This window comes from Chenopodium album, chromosome 9, assembly GCF_948465745.1.
Source record: "Chenopodium album chromosome 9, dcCheAlbu1.1, whole genome shotgun sequence".
NCBI lineage: Eukaryota > Viridiplantae > Streptophyta > Magnoliopsida > Caryophyllales > Amaranthaceae > Chenopodium > Chenopodium album.
In genome coordinates, this window is record NC_137842.1 from 61,694,013 (window position 1) to 61,717,179 (window position 23,167).

At 35.3% G+C, this 23,167-nt stretch overlaps 1 protein-coding gene and 2 long non-coding RNA genes across 3 annotated transcripts; 2 read left to right on the forward strand and 1 right to left on the reverse strand.

Annotated features, from left to right (window-relative positions):
• The first annotated feature begins 8,827 nt into the window (after positions 1-8,827).
• On the forward strand, positions 8,828-15,797 carry LOC145560047 (uncharacterized). Its single transcript, XM_081621303.1, has 5 exons — positions 8,828-9,356; positions 13,652-14,073; positions 14,367-14,574; positions 14,725-14,814; positions 14,927-15,797. Exons 1-5 carry the CDS (start codon positions 8,888-8,890, stop codon positions 15,691-15,693), a joined length of 1,956 nt encoding a protein of 651 aa, XP_081477429.1. The 5' UTR covers positions 8,828-8,887; the 3' UTR covers positions 15,694-15,797.
• On the reverse strand, positions 10,426-11,331 carry LOC145560046 (uncharacterized). The gene is made up of 2 exons (XR_014093077.1): positions 11,113-11,331; positions 10,426-10,646 (listed from the first exon to the last, which is right to left on the reverse strand). It is a non-coding gene; the product is annotated as an uncharacterized LOC145560046 (long non-coding RNA).
• Positions 15,798-17,364: 1,567 nt separating the features above from the next.
• On the forward strand, positions 17,365-20,620 carry LOC145560048 (uncharacterized). The gene is made up of 4 exons (XR_014093078.1): positions 17,365-17,763; positions 18,753-18,834; positions 19,422-19,614; positions 20,178-20,620. It is a non-coding gene; the product is annotated as an uncharacterized LOC145560048 (long non-coding RNA).
• Positions 20,621-23,167: the final 2,547 nt, after the last annotated feature.

Below are 23,167 nucleotides of genomic sequence, written 5' to 3' on the forward strand. Positions count from 1 at the left end.
GACTTCACAAAGTTCAATATTGAGCAACTTGCTGGTTCTCTCATGACTCATGAGTTGCACCTAGGAACAAGCAACAGTGAAGGAAACCGAGGAAAAGGCTTGGCTCTCAAAGCTGGAGATCAAGAAGAATCTGAAGTCGATGAAGAAGAGGCTGCTATGCTGGTGAGAAGGTTCAAAAGAATGTTCAACCGAAATAACAAGTCAAGAAACTTCACCAAGAAACCTTCTACTTCAAAAGCTGACTCTGGTTGTCACAAATGTGGATCTCTAGAACACTTTATTCGTGAGTGTCCACTTTGGGATACAGAGAAAGGCAAAGGGAAGGCAAAGGAACAAAGCAAGAGCAACTACAACAAAACTCCTTTCAACAAAACAGACATTAGGAAGGCTATGATTGCTGCATGGGGAGATTCTGAAAGTGAGGATGAAGAGGAACAACCCGAAGAAGAAGCAGCTCATTTGTGTTTGATGGCCAAACGTGATGAAAAGGCTTACAATGATGAGCTTGCTAAAGAGGTATTCCTTGATCCTAATGTGCTTAAGACTTATACTAAAGATGCTCTCATTGATTTAGTATTTGAACTGGAAGATGACTGGACTCATACTAGTATTCGTCTAGGTGAATGTCAAAGAGCTCTCAAAGTATGCAAGGAACACAGTACGTGGATTGAAAATCAACGAACTGATGTTCAGAGTAGATTTTTTGAACTTTTTGACAAGAATCTTCTCTTAAAAGAAATAAATGAGAAACTCAAGTTTGAAAATATCATGGTTAATGTAGAATTGACTCAACACAAACTTGCTAGTGCAGAAGTGTCTCCAAGTTCCTCCTCCGAATCTTTGCCTAAATTTAATGAGGATTTTGAAAAATTAAAACAAAATCTTGACGAGTTAAGGATTGAAAAGGCAAATTTGGAGAAGGAACTGGAACTTCGAAAAGAAAGAAGCATTAGTCAGTTTGGAATTCCTAAGTGGATTGAGAATGCTCAAACCAAAAGAACTGAAGGTCTAGGATTCATACGGTCTAAGCATAAGGGCAAGAAAAAATACGTAGACCTGCCTAGTTATAAAGTATGTACCTTCTGTGGTAAGACTGGTCATCTTGTTGCTACTTGCAACAAGAAGGAACAGTCTGTTAGCAAGAATGTTAGGCAAGTTTGGGTAAAGAAATCTGATATTGCTTCAACGTCCAAGGAACCCAAGGAAACCCGGGTTCCTGAATCTAACCAATAAGTTCTTTTGCAGGTCCTAGTGAGGGGGAACAACACGTGGTACCTCGACAGTGGTTGTTCAAAGCATATGACAGGAGATAAATCAAAGTTTCTCTCACTAGAGGCCTATCCAGGAGGAACTGTGACCTTTGGAGACAACAAAAAGGGTGAAGTAATTGCTAAAGGAAAAGTAGGAAGGTCCAGTTCTCATTCAATAGAAAATGTACTTTTGGTCGAGGGTTTGATGCACAATTTGCTGAGCATATCACAATTTTGTGATAAAGGAAACTCTGTAAGTTTTACCTCTGATTCATGCAACATCATAAATGATAAAACAGGAAGGGTTGTCCTTGAAGGAACTAGAAAAGGGAACACATACATTGTAGATCTAAATTCTGTTCCAAGGAACAACCTTACCTGTTTGAGTGTCATTAATGATGATCCTTTATTATGGCATAAACGTTTTGGACATGCTAGCTTCTCACTCATGGATAAACTTAGAACAAGGAACTTGGTTACAGGGCTTCCCCCAGTCAAGTTCCTCATACAACATATCTGTGATGCATGTGTGAGAGGCAAGCAAGTCAGGTCTTCTTTTAAAAGCAAAAACATGGTCAGCACTACAAAGCCATTGGAACTAATCCATATGGATTTGTGTGGTCCCATGCGGGTTCAAAGTAGAAGTGGAAAGAAATATGTTTTAGTTATTATTGATGATTTTTCCAGATTTACTTGGGTGATCTTTCTGTCTAGCAAAGATGAAACTTTTGATGAATTTGTGTCCTTTGCCAAAAGAGTACAAAAGACTAGCGGAAATCAAATTATCCACATTCGATCAGATCATGGTACTGAGTTTGAGAATTCAAGATTCGATGACTTTTGTAAAGAAAATGGCATGGATCATAACTTTTCAGCCCCAAGAACTCCCCAACAGAACGGAGTTGTTGAAAGGAAGAACAGGACTCTAGAAGACATGGCAAGAACTATGCTTATAGCAAGTGGTCTTCCAAGGAACTTCTGGGCTGAAGCTATCAATACTGCGTGTTATATCATTAATAGAGTTATGATGAGACCAATCATCAATAAGACTCCTTATGAACTGTTTAAGAGCAGAAAACCCAATATTTCTCACTTTCGAGCTTTTGGATGCAGGTGCTTTGTTCATAATAATGGAAAAAGGAACATAGGAAAATTTGACGAAAGAAGTGATGAAGCTGTGTTCCTTGGCTATGCATCAAATAGCAAAGCTTACAGAGTTTACAATAAAAATACATTGTGCGTAGAGGAAAGCATTCATGTGATATTTGATGAATCTAATATGTTTATGAATGTGCAGGAACAAGACAATATTGATTATGAAATTGGTATGATTAGAGACAGGGAAGAAGAGGAAGAAACCTCCAAGCAAACCAAGGAAGTAAGTGAGGAACCTGAGCAAGAACATCAAGAAAATGCTGAAGTTCCAAATCAAGAAACCCCGGAGGAACAAGATCATGGAGAATCTGGCAACGAGGAAAATGTAGAAGATATTGAAGAAGAAGTGCCTCAAATAGGAGTTCCTGCCAGAGAGTTTCAACCAAAGCCATTCAAATATCAAAGGTCTCATCCAACAGACCTTATTATAAGTGATATTGGTAGAGGAACTCAGACCAGATCACAAATGAGGAACTTATGTGCCTTTCAAGCCTTCCTATCCATTATTGAGCCAAGAAATCATGAAGAAGCTCTAAGGGATGCTGACTGGATAGTTGCCATGCAAGATGAACTCAATGAGTTTGAGAGGAATAAGGTCTGGCATCTTGAAGAGAAACCTAAACACAAAAAGGTTATAGGGCTCAAGTGGGTATTCAGGAATAAGCTGGATGAATATGGAACAATTGTAAGAAACAAAGCAAGACTTGTTGTGAAAGGCTATAATCAGCAAGAAGGTATTGACTTTGAAGAAACTTTTGCTCCTGTTGCTAGATTAGAAGCTATTAGAATGTTAATTGCGTTTGCTTCTTTTATGGGTTTCAAACTATATCAAATGGATGTTAAGTGTGCCTTCTTAAATGGATTTCTTGAAGAGGAGGTGTTCGTGGAACAACCTCCAGGTTTTGAAAATCCCCAATTTCCTAATCATGTCTTTAAGCTTGATAAAGCTCTTTATGGGCTGAAACAAGCACCTAGAGCTTGGTATGAAAGGCTCTCTAAGTTCCTTCTTCAAAATAATTTTAAAAGAGGTAAAGTAGATAAAACTTTGTTTTTAAAATCTGAAGGAACTGATTTACTAGTTGTTCAAATATATGTTGATGATATTATTTTTGGAGCAACTAACGAAAACTTGTGCAAGTACTTTGCTGAACTAATGAGTGGTGAATTTGAGATGAGCATGATGGGGGAACTTAACTTCTTTCTTGGATTACAAATCAAACAAATAGAAAGAGGTATTGCAATTCACCAACAAAAGTATGTCAAGGAACTACTAAAGAAATATAATCTTGACCAAGCAAAGACCAACCATACACCAATGGGAACAGGCACAAGATTAGATGAAGATCTACAAGGAACTAGTGTAGATCAAACCAAATACAGAGGTATGATTGGATCCCTTTTATACTTAACTGCTAGCAGACCTGATATTGCATTTAGTGTTGGCTTATGTGCAAGGTTCCAATCTAATCCTAAGGAGTCACATCTTATAGCAGTAAAAAGGATCCTACGATATCTCAAAGGAACTGACCATCTTTGTCTCTTCTATCCTAGAAGTGATACTTTTGATTTAAAAGGTTTTGCAAATGCTGACTATGCAGGAGATCTGGTGAATAGGAAGAGTACTTCAGGAATGGTTCAGTTTCTCGGACCATGCCTAGTTTCTTGGGGATCCAAGAAACAGAATACAGTGGCCTTGTCAACTGCTGAAGCTGAATATGTGGCAGCTGCTGCCTGTTGTTCTCAAGTACTATGGATAAAACAACAACTAAGAGACTATGGTATGAAGTTTAATTGCATTCCTATCTATTGTGATAATACTAGTGCCATATGCATTTCAAAAGATCCAGTTCATCATTCTCGTGTGAAACATATTCGCATAAGGCATCATTTTCTTAAGGATAATGTGGAAAAAGGCTTAATTAAGTTAGATTTTTGTGAAACTGAAAATCAGATAGCTGACATTCTTACTAAGCCTTTGAGCAGGGACAAATTTGAAAAGATGCGCATGGAACTTGGTATGATACAATTGAGTTAAGAAGACCTCAAGTTCCCCCAAGGTATAAGTCAATCATGCATGCATTGTATGTATCTAACACAATATGTATATGTGAAAACATAGTCCTACGCATTAGAATGTATGGCAATGCATATGGGATTGTGGTTGTATGTGAAGAAATCAAATTGCATTAGGCATGTCTGTGTTATTACAAACTATGTTGATTTGTTCCTAGTTCCTCCGAAATAATCTATAAGATTTTATTCTATCTTTTTGTGAATTAATTAACTAGTTAGTTGATTAATTTTATCTACTCAAAATCTTATTTTTGAATTATTCCTCACTGCTTATCTTTTAAATTTCAAATTCACTCCTCGAAATTGTTGATTAAATACCCGTGACTGTTTGCATTCAATTCAAAGTTCCTGATCAAAATTTTATTAACCTAAACCTTTCATGTCAAATCACATTAAAATCTGACCAAGTGAAAAGTTTATGCCATCCTTCATCAATCAACACCTACCCCATTTAATTAACCTTCTACACCATTCCACAGACCAATTTCACCCTTCTAAATTCCACCACTATATAATGAAGCCAAACCCTAACCACTGTTCCTCACCACCTCACTCCGTAAAATACACACTCATTTTTAGTGATACCTCTCCAATTCCCATGGAAATCTCACCAAAAATTCAAAACTCTCCTAAAAAGGGATCACCCATGGAAATAGAGACTGAAACCTCAGTCAAAACCGTTGCTGAAAAACCCCAAAACAAACCCATGGCTCGCAATGATTCGAAAAAGAGAAAGATCGAGGTTGAAGAAGAATTGGACTATGAGGAACTGGGTGAACCAATTCAAGGGGAAAAGTCGAAGTCTGCTGCTGTCAAAAGACTTGAAGCCAGCTCTGAGCGTTTCATTCCTGGGTTTTGTATAAACTTAAAGTGGTGCGAATCGAGTAAGTACTCTGAACTTCTTGATATACTTGAAGCACAAAATTGGATTAAGCTGTTTAGTGAATGTTATGACAATGTGATTGCGCATGCACCATTAAAGGAATTTTGTGCGAATTTTAAGAATATAAATGGTGTTTGTGTTAGTAAAGTCAAAAACAAAAAAATTAGTTTTGATGCTGATGATTTAGCTGCTGTGTTTGGAACCCCTAATGAGGGATTTGATGAATATTTTAAGGGAGAAACTGAATTAAGTGTTGAGGGTGTTCCCATTGAAAAGATTGTTGAATCAATAGGGGGTAAAGCATCCAAAGTTCGAACCAACCATAACCTGTTCTCTCCTATTCAAAAGCTGCTGTTTATTTTTGTTCATCTAGCTATCATTCCTAGAACCCAGCACAGGCACGAGGCAAATCATCTTGATGCTGTGCTTATGTATTGTCTTGAAAACAAAATTCAGATAAATTTTCCTTCTTTGATGATCCAGCATCTCACCCATTGTCTCGCCAATCACTTAAAGGTTGGATATGCAAACCTAATAATCACTCTTCTTGAAAGTTTTGGAATTTCCATGACTAACTATGAATCCCTTAAGCTTAAGTCCAACCATTATGTTCAACCCAAAACACTTGAAGCCCGAAACCTAACTGTTGTTGAGGGAACTACTCAATTTCTCTCAAAATCCCTTTCTAAATCTAAACAGGATGAGAATAGTTTGAAGAAAAAGGAAGATGAAGAGTTGGATAAATGGTTGGAGGAAGAGGACAGTGAGAAAGAAGGTGAACAGAAAAAGAAAGAGGTGATTGTGATGTCTAACCAGAAGGATACTCAAAGTTCTGGGAAGAGAAAGAGTACTAGGTTGGCTATAAGGCCAAGAGGGAAGGACAAGGCTGAGTCTGTTGCGGTGGTTGATCTGAGTGAAGAGAGAAACAGTGCTCCAGGGGATCAAGGTGTTCTTGAAGAGAAAACTGGTTCTCAGGGGGAACAGGGCATCCTTCAAGCTTCTGTTGAAAAAACTTTTCCTACAGGTTCAGGTTTTGCTGGGTTCAACAATGTGAGTTCCACCTTGGAACTTAAGGCTCTTAAGGAGATGATGCACAAACTAGTTGATGCTCAACCAGAGTTGATTCTAAGGATTGAAGCTCTTGAAAAAGTAGTGTCAGACTTGGTGAAAGCTTCCACAGAGCTCATCTCAGCAATGCATCAGAACACATCCACTCTCTCCAAAGGGCAGGCTGACTTGCTGAATAAATTGGAGGACTTGGTTATTGAAGAGGTGCCAGAGAAGGATGCTGAAGAAGAGACCCAGTCCTCTGCCCCTAAGGCTTGATGTTTTTAATCTTTATTTTCTGGAACTTGATCTGATTTGAACTTGTTTCTTTTTGCTTCTTTTGGTCTGTAAACACTTAAAACAGGGTATTTTCTTTTGTTTCGATGTTCTGGAGGAACATCAGTTTGTTTATATGGATGTTGCCTACTTGCTTTTATGACTATTTGCATACTATTTCTGCCTATATGTGCTTTGTTCTGTGCTTTGGACACAAACCATTAAAATGGTGCTGTGTTTAGATATATGTCTTTGTATGCATTAATTTTGATGAACGCCAAAAGGGGGAAAAAGAAGGCAAACTCAATTGTTGACAAGCTCTCCATGCGTTTAAAATAGAAGGTATATAACTAATAACTATTCATTTCATTCAGTTCCTTGTTTAATTTTAACTAGTTCATTTTTCATTTTAAGTTTTTTTTCTGGTTGTCTTCTACTTTTTATTTTGTGAGTTTGCTTAGGTTTGTCATTCATCAAAAAGGGGGAATATTGTTGATCTTAAGTTTTGATGATGACTTAAGGAACCTAAGCAAACCCATAAGGGCTTTAACCTTTGTCTATTAGCTTTGATGTGTTTGACAGGTTCTTATTGGCAACGAAGTTCTAGAGTCAGAATGGAGCATGGAACAAGTCTAAAGATTGAGCTATGGACGAGCATAGAAGACAATCAGAAACCTAGTTCCTTGAGTGAGGAACTGAAGCTCCAGAGTCGAAGCTTCACTGAGTTCCAAGAAGTCTATTGTATCTTTATTACTTATTTTAGGCTTCTTGTATATTTGCTAAGTACATTGATAATTGATAGGATTTTAAGTGGATTTAATTTCAGTTTATAAAGATTTTATTTTCCTTTATTTAAAAAGATTTTATCTTATTTGGAAAATTATCTTTTAAAGAAAAACTATCTTATTTGTTCTTAAAGATTTTCTGTTTTGATTTTATCCTAATATTTTGGAAAATCTGACTTGATAAAACTGATTTTGCAAACGTCTTTTTACTGAGTCAAGGAGGTTGAGAAAATAAAGGAACCACTTCCTTATTGTGTGATTTAGCTTGCTGCTCAAGCCTCCACGAACTGCACTTCCTAAATTAATGGAAGTTGTGGTATAGTGGGAGTTGGAAGCAAACGTAAAAGTTTCAACCGCTTTCCTCTTCTATAAATAGGATTAGTTTTCTGTTTTGGAAAGTACACTTGAGCATTACAATACTTAGCTTTTCTAAAAGAGTCAAAAATCCACTTAAGTCCTTGAGTGTCTTTGTACTTAGCATCTTAGTAGTGTTAATCTTGAGTTGTATTGGGGTAGAGTTTGGGTAAACTCTAGAGTGTTTGAGTTGCTTTGAGTGAAGCAAGGGGAAAGAGAGAGATTAGAGTGCTCGACTGATTGAGGGATCAGTTGAGGGGGAACTTAAGTTCGTTGAGGAACTTGAGTTTAGAGTCTTAATTTGTAATAGGTTGTTTGCCCTATTATTATTAAGAGTTGAGTTTAAAATCCCTTGTGGTCGTGGTTTTTCTTCTTGATTAGGGCCAAGAAGTTTTCCACGTAAAATCTCTCTTGCACTATAAAGTTTTTGTTTAAGTTTATTTAAGAATTTTGCAAAAATTACCCGAGTTCCTCCACAATACAATACACCCCCCCCCCCCTCTTGTATTGTTCATTCGAGTCAACAGAAAAAATGGAAGATTTTTGGAAAAAAAAATAAAAATAAAAAAGCAAAATTTATATTACAGAGAAAAATAACAATGGCGTCCACTCTTTAGCTAAAAGATAAAGAAAAAGTAGCCAACTTTCCGTTTCTTTATGATATTAACGACGTTAATTGCTAGTTGTATGGCCCACAATAATGGCACAATTCCATCCGTTAGCAAAATCCGTACACATGAATATCATAATAATATCAGGTACGAAGTATGGCCCACTAAACCGACTGATTGACAAAATTTAGTCGATCACATTGCCTAGGTCTGGCTCCTAATTATGTTTAACTTTCCAGGAAATTACTATTAAACATTCTACTTTTTGTGAAAGAGTTTCATGGAAGACTCAGTCGTCTTTGCTTAAAGAATCATGTTTCTATTATGGACCTTATATATGGTTGATAAATACTTTTGTCCTTTCTCCCTTTTTCTTCCTCTTCTTCAACCACCCTCTCACACACACACACACACACACCAAAAAAAAAAAAAAAAAAAAAAAAGTTAAAGAAAATGAACCCTATGCTGTACGAAGCAATCACACAGAATGATCAATTGCAGTTCAAGCAACTACTGGATAAAGAAGGCGAATCGATACTTAACGAAAGAACTGCGTATTCACAGGAGACGACACTACATTTAGCTGCTAAACATGGGCATGCCCATATTGTTTATCAGATAGTAAATTTGCAGCCAAACTTGGCTGAAGCGCTAAATAAACATCAAGAAACTCCGCTTCACGACGCCTGTCGTGGCGGAAGCCTAGAGGTGTTGGAGATATTGTTGGAGGCTAAACCTTGGGTACTTCATTGGCCTAACGATAACAAGAAGAGTGCTTTGTTTTTGGCTTGTCAATATGGACATGGTCACCTGTTGAAGCGTTTGATGAAAGAGATTAATATTGCTGCTGATTTTTCTCTTTCTTCAAGTTTTGCTGCTGATTTGTCCTGTTTACGTATTGCTGTTTCTCGTGGGTATGCAGGTTAGCTAGATCAACATTTCTCTGTTTTACAATTTATTTGCTACTCGTAGTTAAATAGAGTGAACAATCAAGTGATCAACTTGCGTGCTTAGTTGGTTAAAATCTCGAGGAGTTCGTGATACTCTGTATTCAATACCTATAAGATTCAGAGCTTCGAATAAGTCATATTGGGTTCTATTTCAATGATATTTTCTTAATTAGTATGTGCACATTTAACCATTTAAAATTTGATTATGCATTAATAATAGAGTAATTATGTTTTTGCTTCAAAAAAAAAAAAATAATAAAAAAATAGAGTAATTATGTTTATAGACATTCAAGTTTAAAAGACTCACTTTAGTCAAACAAATCCCTACATACTTATACAGTAATATTTTGATATTTAATTTGTATGCGCAATGACAATTGAAAGGTTTACTAATTACGTATTTACTTACGTACTATCATTTTATTGAAATAAAAGGATTACAAATTATATGATGTATTACATCTATCTATATTATTATTAAAATTCATGGGATTAACATGTTAATGCTATGTGTCACCCCTATTTATTATTTGGTGTCACATGTGCGTCATGTGTCATCCTATATTATGTGTAACACCCTTCTTTCACAGCATTGTATTGCATTAATGTGTAATTGATTTTAAAACTCTTCATTGGTATAACTTTGATTCTCTATAATAATGATTTATTTACTTCAAAATATATTCATATGTACACTACGTGAAAAAACGCATTTGGCACCGGTTCAAACCCGGCCTAAGGCACCGGTTTGAACCCGTGCCTATGTGGGGGGTGCCAAATACCCCCCTTTTTGGCACCGGTTCAACATAAACCGATTTTGGCACCGGTTAACCGGTGCCTTAACTAATTCCGCGAAATAAATTTTTTTGGTGGAAGCTCTTTTAGGCACCGGTATTATTATTATTATTATTATTATTTTTAACTTTTTTCTTGCAATAATAATAAAAATAATATACAAACAAGTTAACAAAGATCAGAAATACGAACCAAACAAAATGGTAAAATACGGAGTCTTGATCGAAATTGTTATAACATCAAAACAATTGTAAATCACATTATATTCAAATAAATTGTTATTGTACAATACAAAAAAAAAAAAAAAATTAAAAAGTTACAATAAATTACAATGAAATTCTAACTCAGAAATTGAAATTGTAAAACAATAAAATAAAAATAAAAAAAAAAAACAAAAATATTACAACATCAAAACAATATTCCAAAAAAAAAGTCTTGAATCCTTGAATTGTAGGATGAATTAACACCTGCATCAGTAATAACCCATAAATTATTAAAACTAAAAAAAAAAAAAAAAAAAAAAAAAACAAGAAATATAGAAAACTCATGCATGCAATAGAAAGAGAAAGAGAAAATCAATATAGAAAACCAAGAAAACCGCACAAACATTGAATTAACCCCAAAACTTTCGAAAATCAATTAACCCCAAAACTTTCGAAAATCAATTAATCCAGAAACTTTCGAAAATCAATTAACCAAGAACAACAATTAACCCAAAACTTTCTAAAATCAATTAATCCCAGAAATTTTGAAAAATCAATTAAGTGCAAATTTACAACAATCAAACCCAAAAAAATTAAGACAATGAATTATAATTACACCAATAAATTTTGAACAATATTACAACAATCAAACCCAAAAAAATTAAGGCATATAACATAAATAATTAAACCCAGAAATCCTTACTAATTAAACCAAGAAACATGCACTAACCTCAAATTTGACCAGAAAATAAGTTGTATCAGTGGCGGCAGTGGTTAGTGGCGTCGGTGGTGGTGGGCAGAAGACAGAAGAGAGGTGGGAGATCTAGAAAGAAGAGGACATAGAAGGGAGAGAGGACAGAGAAGAGAGGTCGGAGAGAGAAGGAGGGGAGGAGAGGAACGCCGGCGATCTAGCTTAGATCAGAGGAGGAAGAAGATAAGGGGATCGTGATTAGAGGAGAGAGAAGGAGAAGTGACGTGGGAATGAGGAGAGAGAAGGAGGTAGCTAGGTTAGGTTATATTAGGGTGTATTTATATAAAGGAAAGGCCGGTTTTTTTTTTTGGAGCAACGATTCAGTGGCACCGGTTCAAACCGGTGGCCATTTTATTTTTGACACCGGTTTGAGCTGAACCGGTGCCATTGTTCTCGGTCTAATTCCCCGCCCAATTGTAGGCCGGTTTTTGGCACCGGTTTGGCCTGAACCGGTGCCAATTGGGGGTTGCCTTTTTGTATTTTTCTACTAGTGGTATAACCTCCATATTTATATATATAATGATGAAGATAATATAAAATTATTATATTTTTCACTTAGTAGTAATTGATCAATATTAACCCTTTTTATTGATCTTAATAAAACTTATAAATTTACGATATAGCGAGGCATCGCCCGGGCCAATAACTAGTTAGAAATAAAAAACCAACACTTTTTCTATACCTCTTTCACATTGTTGACTCATACAATTTTTGACCTATTGATATGTTATACGGTAGACATGGAGTCTATTTTGATTTGATTATTGTAGATAAATGAAATTGATACTTGTATTTGTTTAGAATAGATATAGTGCTTATAGTTCTTAATTAATTCTCCATCAACAATTTAATTAGTATTGGGGGTCAACAATATATACCTTGAGAGATTATTGGGTGTATGGCGCACCCAAATGTATTATTGTGAACATATAAAGAGTAGGATCGATGTAGTCGTGAGATTGTTATATACATCTCTCTTAATCACATTCTACTCTTTATGTATCCATAGTTATTAATAAAAGGAAATTTTGTGAAAAGCTACCTATTATAATCCAAAATTTGCGAGAAACTACCTATTAATTTTTTTTTTTGTAATTGACTACCTAATGTTTGAAAGAGGATGCCCCAGTTTCTCATGCTGAGAAACAAATTTTGTTTTTCACATGGCATTTTCGTAAATAAATCAACAACTTTATTCAATTGTGGAGCCCACAATAATGAAAAAGTGGTTGATTTATTCACGAAAAAGTCATTATGAGAAACAAATTTGTTTCTCACCAAGAGAAACAGGGAATTTCCCTTTTTGAAAATTGTTGTAATTTACTATCTTAGGCCGGTTAATGAAGTTTGATCATAACTCTCAGGCATTGACTTGGTCACGTTGATTTGGGAAAGAAATGGATCATTAAGTGTCACGTGATGGTCACATGACCAAGTCAACACCGGAGAATTTTGGTCAAACTTCATATTCCGGCCTAAGGTAGTAAATTACAACAATTTTCAAAAATTAGGTAGTCAATTACAATATTTTTTTTAATAGGTAGTTTCTCGCAAATTCTGGATTATAATGGGTAGTTTTTCACAAAATTTCCTTAAAAAAACTACTCCGTAAAAGACTAAATTCTCAAAAATTAAAACTTAAAATAAAAAGGCTAAAATAAGAGCACATTCCTACCACTAGTACTACTACTTTTGTTTCTCATTATGCTACATAGTACAGTAGTACTCCATACGAAGTTATACATTTAGTAATTGCAACAAAATTAAGATCATAAGGGAGAAAGTCTGTAGGTTGGGCAAAAACTAGAGAAAGGAATGACTATTAATTGTTAAACATTACAACTGGGTCAAATCTTAATATGTACTTAGTTTTTGAGAAAAAAGTTCTCATTGTATTTTAATAAGCATAAGTTGGTAAGTTGTGGTGGACCCTCATATAAAAAACATGGTAAGTTAATAAACACTAGTGGACCAAATGAGGGTATAATGGTAAAATTTTCGTTGCAAAAAGATAGAAGTGCATTAACGTTAGGAAGAAATGAATTGAGAGAAAGCGTTAAAAAAACAAGAATGAATCAAAGGCAATACGTAATAAATGAATTCATACACTAGGCTAAAAAAAAGGGAAAAATGATTATTCTACTAATATACTCGTATTACTAACTTGATATTATTACCACTATTAGTAGTATTAACTACGTACTAGTTTTTATGACCGGATGATACCCGGGTTATTACATGAGGACGATGGGGTTAATCATTAATATACGTATTAATTTATGACTCAATTTTCTTGTAATTAAATTTATTAATCATATTGTCATTAGCTACATATTAATATTTTTTGTACTCAAATGATAACCGAAAAATCACATGACACTAAATTTAAGAATTAGAGGTTGCACATTCAAATCTTGTAAGTTTGATACTATGATCCACTCGCATTGGTCACTTTCATTCTATTTTGATCGTTGCTACACTACTACTACTACAAATGTGTGTTGTGATGTTTATACAGAATTTATTCGAGAGCTAATAGAAGCATGTCCAAGTCTTGTGGAAAAATCAAATGAAGATGGGCTTAACTTACTGCACTATGCTTGTGAATTTGGTGAATCTGATATGGCAAGAATGTTGCTCATATTGAATCCTGACCTTGCCCTATCTTATGACAATCATGGCTTTGCTCCTTTGCATCACGCAGCAATGCAAAATAACTCAGCCATCTTTAAAGAATTCGAGGCATTTGCTCCGTTTGCATTTAAGGTCTTGACCAAGATTAAGCAAGAAACCGTGTTTCATCTTGCAGTTCAGAATCATCACTTTGATGCCTTTATAAGCTTGATCAAAGTTCTCGGTGACTCCAACGATCTCATTTATAGACGAGACCGAGAAGGAAATCGTCTCCTGCATCTTGCTGTCTATCATAATTCAGTTGAGGTATAGTACGTTAAAAATAATCCTGTTATTATTTTTTCCTTAATTATTATCCATTCATGTTATCTCTGTCTTAAGCTCAAACTTCTTTCTTTTGTCATTTCACTCTGTCACTACGCACTATCTGTGTGCATTGCACGAGACCAAAAACTAGCTAGTGTTATGCAGTAGTGCTACTAAAGTTTTTAGTGGCTTGGTACTAGTTACATTTTGATTGTTACAGACTGCAATCTTCTAACTATTTGAGATCAACATGACACATTAATGAGACCAATAACACTTGTAACATTATACAGATTGCCGAATATCTGATTAACAAAGCAACAAAACAACAACTACAAACTAGAAACTACGCAGGGTTTACTGCTCTTGGCATTCTGGAGAAATCGAGACAAGACAATGTTGCCGCCCTGCATCTCAAAGACCTCTTGCTAAAAAAACTTAACAAATTATATCCCAACACAAACTCAGGATCTGATAATGAAGTAAGCCAACAAGATGAAGGTAATTTCATTATTTGTACTCCATACTACTTTCAATGTAATACACTTTGTGCTTAATTTATACAAATTTTACAAGCCTTAAATTGCATTTCCGGAATGAGCTTCTTCTGTTGATTTTTTATTTCCTCTTTAAATGTGTTTGGAAAAACAGAATTGAATGAAGATCAATCTCTGATGATTCAATTGACAGAAACCCTACCAGCTATTGAAACTCGAATTGATAAGTCCAAGCAGCAAGAAGGTTAGTATGATAGTCATCATATTTTTTTCTTTTCTTCCTTCAAATGAACAAATCACATTAATGCCTTACAATGCTATTATTGCTATTATTATTTTAAAATATATACATACAGAAAATGGAAGTTGGCCAAATAATATCCCTACACCGGTAACACCACAATATTATAAAAGAAAGCGTCCCTCATATGAAGAGTGGGACGAGTTTTACGAGTTAAAGAAGCAGCTAAAGAAGAGGAGAGATGAAGAGCAAGATGAGAAGAAAAGACTCCAAACAAAGATGCAAGAAATGCACATAGAAGGCCTCCAAAATGCAAGGAACACGATCAATATAATCGCAATCTTAATCTCCACGGTAACATTCACAGGTTGCCTAAGCCCTCCAGGAGGCTTCTTTCAAGGAGGACCTGACATAGGAAAGCCAGTGTTGGGGCAAACAACAGCATTTAAGGTGTTTGCGATCAGCAACGATGTAGCCCTTTTCTTGTCTCTAGGCATCGTCCTTGTTCAAGTCAGCATCATTCCTTTTCAAAAGGCAATAATGCAAAAGTTGTTGGCTCTAATGCACAAAATCCTCTGGCTTGCCGTGTCCTTCCTAGCCACTGCTTACATTGCAGGAAGGTGGGCTACAACGCTACAAGTCCGACAACAGAAGTGGATGTTCGGGGTTGTATTATCTATCTGTTGTGGTTTTTTGGGCATGGTTTTTGTTGGGTTGGGATCTCTTCTTATCAATAGCAAGCTTAAGAAGTCAAAGTGGAGAAAGCAACATAATGAACCAACGGAATGCAAGTCCTTACCCATTGATTCTATCAAAAAAACACCTTTTTCAATTGATTCTGATATTGAGAGTCAATCAGCAGAAGGGTATTACTCCTACTAAGTTGATTTCCATCGTACGACTTTTCCCTTTGTGTGTGTGTGTTTTTTTTTTTTTTTTTTTTTTTCTTACCATTAAAAAACACTTACATCCAGGGGTTGCCTAGACTGGGGGAATGGGAGAGGAAAAAAAAAATACAAGAGTAATAATTCCAAATAAAAATGAGTTTGGAATTAATGGATAAATTTGTTGATTTATTTACCAAAATATCATGTCATAAACAAATTTTGTTTATCCCAGATATTAATTTTCTTCAAGATAAGGAAAATTTGTCTGGAAGGGACTTATATGTTCACTATTTTGTCTGGAAGGACCTTATATGCTGAAAGTTGTCTAAAAGAACCTTATAAATATATTTTGTTGTTTAGAGGACCTTGACATCGAAGTTCGACATTTGATTATGATTCTCCGGCATTGACCCCCCACATGCATGTCACATGTCACATGTCACATGTCACGGAGTATAAATAAATACAAATATTGTATATCAATCAAGAACAATCTTTGCCCCTATAACAATTTATAATTTATCCCAGGTATAAATATCGATTATCTTTATCTTGGTTTCGTTCTAACATGAGGCTAAGGGCTAAGTACAATGAAAATAAAACAGATTGAGAGGAAGTCAATGAAAATAAAACAGATTGAGAGGAAGTCAATGCGCAAAGAAAAAGGAAAAAAAAAATAAAAAAACAAAACTCACCAGATTTTGAAGAAGAGGTGTTGAGTGATTACTGTAGATCGAGTTTGTTCATACGATTATACAAACAGAGAAACAAAGACACTTTCTTTCCAGACACTTTCTTTCCAGTTAGTATTATACTAGTATACTACCTCCGTTTCTTATTATGTGCAACAAAGAGATATTATTGTGAATTGCTAAATACCGCCAACGTTTTTTATCAAACCGCCAACAAAAAAGATGAAGGGACAAAATTGCCCTTACTCATCCACACTTCCTGCTTTCTCTCTCCTAAGTTCATTAAGTCTCAAACTCAACAGTCAACCACCACAAATCAACCATCAACCATCATTGCCACCACCACCCACGCCACCACAGTCACGACCACCACCACCACAGCACCATCACCGCCCACTACGACCATCATAATCGGCGCTCCAAACCAGTCACCCAGGACGGTAATCGGTTTCCAGCGCCGATTGACCACGGTAATCGGCATCCAAAACCGGTTACTGTCCCGGGTGACCGGATTTGCATGTCGATTGACCAAGTTTGACCGACGTGCAAAACCGGATACATCGGTGTTTAATCGGTCATGCGTGAGGCTCTACCGATTGTTCTCACCAATGACAAATTTTTCAGTTGCGGGAAGAAACAATTGTTCTTCAATGTTCTTCAACCAAGGGAATTGTTCTTTAAATGTTTCTTCTTCCAATTCAACGTTTCAGTCAATAAGTGATCTTCATTCTATTGCCGATTGTAAGCGTTGGATATTTTCTTAAAACAAACCGAAGGTAAAAACCACTATGATACGCTGCTACCAGTTCATTACCTCTGATCGCCGCCGTCGCCGGCCTTCCGCCTTCGACATACTACCGCTGGTCCCGGCGCTTCCTTTCTTCTCCGATGTACAGCTGTTGTGGTTGATGGTGGTTAGGGTGTGGTGGTTGTGGCCCTTGTGGGTGATGAGAGAGAAAAAAATTAAAAGCCAAAGAGGAAGATGGGTGGGGGTATACTAAGGCTATTAGTGTCCATTCACCTTAAATGTCGGCAATTTTGATAAAAATTGTTGGCGGTATTTAACACCCCCTTTTATTTGTGAGACATTCTCTTTCCTCATATGTCGCTCCCCCTCTCTCTCTCCTTAACTAAACCCACTGAAGCTCCGTCCGCAAGATTAGATCTGCAAGCTCCATTGAAGCTCCGTCCCTTCTTCTCCCTCGAACTCCCTTCTTCTCCCTTCTCTCTCCATTGAAGCGTAGAACCAAGCACAATGGCGGTGTCGGTGGTCGGTGGTCAGTGGTCAGTGGTCAGTATAACCAAGCACAATGACGGTGATCGGTGATGGTGACGGCCGAGTCTGATTTCTAGGGTTCAAATTAGTGTTCGTGGTATGCGCTTCTTTAAACTTTCCCATTTAAATTCCAAATTTAGGGTTCTTTTGCATAATTTCCAGTTCAAATCTTAGATTTTGTTTGATTTATAGTGTTTTGATTTAATTTCTAGTTCAAATCTTAGATTTTGTTTGATTTATAGTGTTTGATTTTGTTCAATTGCATGTATTTCCTGTTTTAATCGAAAATTTAGGGTTTTAATGAACAAAGTTATGTTGGGGTTTTGATTATGATCTTGCTCATCTATTTCGAAATTAGGCAATCTGATGATAAGAGGTGGGGTAGTCTATGTGTTTTGTTATACAGGATTTTGTGAACTTGTATTAAGAAACTTTGTGAATTACCTCACCAAAAGCGGTTTTCAATGTCCTGATGTTCCGTAGGTGTTTTTTTTTTTTTTTCCTCAAAAGTTTTAATTATAATTGCTAAATTGTCAGATTTATATTGCTTATGTAATTTTGGAGGCACAAATTTGAGATGTTTAAATTGAAATGCTTGGATTATATTGCAATTGTTCCTATTTGTGATGAATTCAACATGTTTAGCTGTTTGTTGAATTCGAGACGAAACTTCTTCTATTTTTTTTTTTTTTGCATTTTGCTATTAAGTTTTGATGTTTGGCTGTTCACTAACCTGATGATAGGAATACGGCTACTATTTTTTTTGGTAGAAAGGGGCAATTAAATTATGTAGTAGACTATGATAAACCATATTTCATCCAATAAGCCTACATAGTTGATGGAATAAACTCCAGAGGGTTTCTACTTGCAAAGTTTTTCTGATTATCGAAAGAATAATTGAGCCTCCTTGATTCCTTTTCTAATTCATCTGCTACCTTATTTCATCCTTTACTCTTGAAGTCTGGCAACTCTCTAATTTCTTTTGCTACACAGTTTCTAATTTCTTTTGCAACTCTCTATCTCTTTTTATTTAATTTGTTATAAAATTTGTTTGGTTAATTTGTCAATTTCTTTTGCATCCTCAAGGTTTCTGGAGATTGATTCTGGAGCATGGTCTGGGATTGAAGAGACTGCCGGCGCTTCACATTCTCCTCATCATGTTGGAGCGGTCATTCTCTTTCTCTTTCTCCTGTTCTTTTTATATTATTCATATTCATATTATATGGAATTATGGATTACATATTCTAATATTCTGTTTTGATTCGTTTTTTTTTTCAAAGAGTCTTCGACATTTGAATGCATGATTATTTCATTAATAACACATTACTCATAGTTAGTGATTCTTTGTAAGGCTAATTTAATATTTAGGGTCTCTATAACATGTTACAAATTATGTTCATTAATTTTTCATAGAATGCTTTCGACTCTAATTTAATAATTTAATCTTATCTAATACCAAATATTCAATTGACCTTAACGTTTGAGTGATATGGATTCATTGATTAAGGTTTTTAGGTAGCATAATTTGAGTTGGCAACAACCCTTTTTTTATAACAACTTGGTAATATGGATATGACTATATGAGCTTGATATTTATATCATTTTCTACTATGTTTTTATTTTTTTGTCTTTTTTGAATTTAGTCATCTGTGTTTCTTAGCTTTGAATGAAAATTACAGCTTCATTTAGTATTAATGCATGCCTTTTACTTTATAATCTCTAATAATTTTTGTTACTACTTGTGACTCATGGCAGTATCTGAGACTGCTTTCAGAAGAAAGGGAGGAAAGTTCCTCCGGAAAAAAAGATCAAGAGCTTGCTTTGGCAAAAGGTGTTGATTGTATGAAGGCTAGCATGGAAGCTTCTACCGATTTTGAAAATAAGAGAGATAAACGACGTGAGTATCAACACTGTACTGGACTCTAGTAATATGGTCAACTTGTTGATTGTAAGTCTCTCTAACTTTCAGATTTTAGCATAGAACCTTAGTTGTATGCTGCTATGTGTCCATTGCTTTTTTTTTTTCTTTTTCCAATGCATAACAATTCTCCAAACACTATATAATTAAAGTTCCCTTGCTGGAAGCAAATGGAGTAGGTTATATTGGAGTAATGGACTACAATAGATGTCTGGTGCTTCTCAATTCTTGTGAATGTGTTAATGCATTTCAAATATAAAAATGACCGCTGTATATTCTAAGCAAGGAGCAAGTTTGAGGTACGAGTAATAATGTGCTATGAATTTTGTATCTAATTGTGAGTCAATCTATTTATTTAATACCTGGAACTGCTCTGTTATGAAGCCTGCCACTTCAAGTAGTCTCAGATTTTAACATGTGATATTTGTGAGAAGTAGGCGCTCACGTGCTGTTGACCCAGCTATAGCGAGTCTGTAGAGTCATACACTTGTGTTTATGTCGTCTTGCTAGCTTTAGTTGTTAATTTTATTGGCTTGTACCTACTGCCCTAATAAAATTACTAATTAAATTATCATTGGCTGCTTTCAAAACAGGATGGGAATTTTATCAGTTCTTTTGCAACACCAAACAAAACAACTTCAATCTAGCATTTGTTGAGGCTGTTCGGGTGATTGTGGACTGACACACAAGTCTTGAAAAATGGATAGCTTATGTCTTGTTCAAAACAAGGGTATGCCTTATTCTCTGTTTGTGCAACCACTCCAGCGGCTGCTGCAGCTGCTGCCTTACATCACAAGGCTGATGCTGCATGCTTCCATGCTCCTGCTGATGTTCTAGTCTACGCTGATGTTGCTGCTACGCTCTACGCCACTGCTGCTAATCTACTCTACGCTACTGTTGTAATATTATTACAATCGGTCTGTTTACAATGTAAAACTATGTTTTGTTTTGGTTTTTTTTTTTTTTTTTATTGAATTAAAATTGTAATGTTACAGCTTTATATTTTAATGAAATTATAAGTTATATATCAATTTAAGTAAAAAAAATGCAAAAAAAAAAAAAATTGGGGCATTAAGGGCACCGGTTCTGAACCGAACCGGTGCTAATAACTATGTTATTGCCACCGAATCTGAACCAAACCGGTGCTAATAAAACCGGTGGCAAAAGCTCTCACTTTTTTGGCATCCCTCACATTAACACCGGTTCAAAACCGGTGCTATAGGGGGTTTTGAACCGCACCGGTTTTGAACCGGTTCCCTTTTATATTTTTCTACTATTGGCCCCACCTAACGGCTACTAACCGCTATTTTGACCTTTTGACTGATTTTCCCCCGATTTTTCTCTTAAAACAGTTCTCCCAACTTCAATTCACATTGCTTTCACCAATTTCCACTATAATTGGGGTAAATAGGTAGAATTAGGGGTTTTATGAATTTAGGGTTCATGTTTCAATTGAATTAAATTAGGGGATTTTCTGAAATTAGGGTTCTTACTTCAATTAAATTAGGAGTTGTTATGAAATAAAGGTTCCTTCCTCTTTCCCCTTTGCTTGAAGTGTTTCCGTTGAGTGTGACTACTTCCTCTGCCTCCCATGGTGGTTTCAGGTAAGGAGGAGAGAGAAAGTAAGCAGGTAAATGGAGAAGAGAGGTTTTGCGGTGACCCAGTGGAAAATGCAAATGGAGGTGGTCTTACAGCAGGAAAACCCACCGGAATTTTGAAAAATGTGGGAATCTGAGTAATTTTTTAATTTAAGGGGTAGTAATATAAAATAATGCTATTCAAAAAAAAATATATATATAAAATAAAAAAATTGGAAAATTTGTCAGAAAAAACCTTATAAATGCCTCATTTTGCAAGAAAAAACCTTTTAAACGATTCTTTGCTAAAAAAAACCACATCGATCACTTTTTTTGTTTAATGAAACCTCACCCTTCTTTTCCGGCATTGACTCTAAAATTCAGGCGTTGACTCCAAATTTTCCCTACTTGCAGCCATTTTTAGGCGTTTTTTCCTCTTTTGTTTTTCTCCCTAATTTCCCCTCTATAATATCCCCAAATCAGTCCAACGAAAATTAGTGCAAATATCCCCCAAATCATACCAATTGATAGGTAAATTAGGGTTCTTCAACAATTTGTTCAACAATTGTAGTGCTTAATTCACCATTATAGCACTCACTCTAGTTCTCCTTTGTCTTCTCTAATTCACTCTATCATTAAACCTGAAACACTCCAGCACAAACAAAATTGCAGATATTCAACAAATTAAGGTAACAATTGAACAATTCTAGTGAAGAAATTCAACGATCCAAGCAAGTTTTGTGTTATATTTAAGCAGCACCACCAAACAACTAGCAACAATTCCCTTTCTTCCTCCTTTAGCCATTGACAACAGCAAAAAAGCCCCAATTTTTTTACGATTTCGAGTCAAGAATCGATGAATTTACACTTACCTTAGGTTGTTGAAGTATTAATGGCGCATCAGTGGATAGAGAGAAAGAAACCCAATTTGATGTATCATGTTGCAGAGCATTCATTGAAGAAAGGCGAAAGAGAATGCAGGGGAAAGACTTAAGAGGGAAAACAAAAAGGGAGTGCAAATATAATTACAATTAGGTGTAAGTAGGGAAAATTTGGAGTCAACGCCTGAAATTTGGAGTCAATGCCGGAAAAGAGGGATGATGTTTCATTAAACAAAAAAAGTGATCGTGGTGGTTTTTTTTTAGCAAAGAATCGTTTAAAAGGTTTTTTCTTGCAAAATGAGGCATTTAAAAGGTTTTTTCTGACAAATTTTCCAAAAAAATTTAACAGGTGGTAATTTCAAAATAGGTGTTCGATTTGGGTGGTAGTTTACAAAGTTTTTCCTAAATCTTGTGTTATTTTACTAAAAACAATGTTTTATTTACTTATTTATTTCAAGCTCAACTCATTCTATTTTAAATAAGAATTGTGTAGTTTTGTCAATTTTTTATTTATTTTTTTTTTTTTTTTTGAAAACTTGTCAAAACATTGTATTTTTTTTTTTTTTACCTAATTTAAGTTTCAACTCATGTTATTTTACCAAAAATAGTTATAGTACATAAATAATAGGAACAAAAATAAGATAAGGATTATCTCTATCAAAATTATGCCTTGAAACGGAAGGAGTATTATTTTCTCTAGATCTTATTTATGCTCATCCCTTGAGTTGTGATATATTTAACTATCAATGTTTTAATAAATTGGGTGAAATTTTTTCTATGGAGGCGGATGCACGATGCTCCGTGCATCCGTTTTCTCTTTAAAAACGCGGAATGAACATTCCGTTGTTCAGTAAAGAACATACATTTATTTTGTAAAGAACATATAGCTATTTCATAAAGAACATCACATATAGCTGTATTGTAATTAACATATAGCTGTTTTATAAAGAACATATATCTATTTTGTAAAAAAAAAACATCCAACTTCATGTTCTTTATATGTATATCTAAAGAACATCCGTAATATTAATTAAAAACATGATAATTAGAGGTGATCAACTTTGGCCCGACCCGACCCGATCCAGCCCGAAAATAGGGTGGGTTTAGATAAGCCTAAAAATGCAT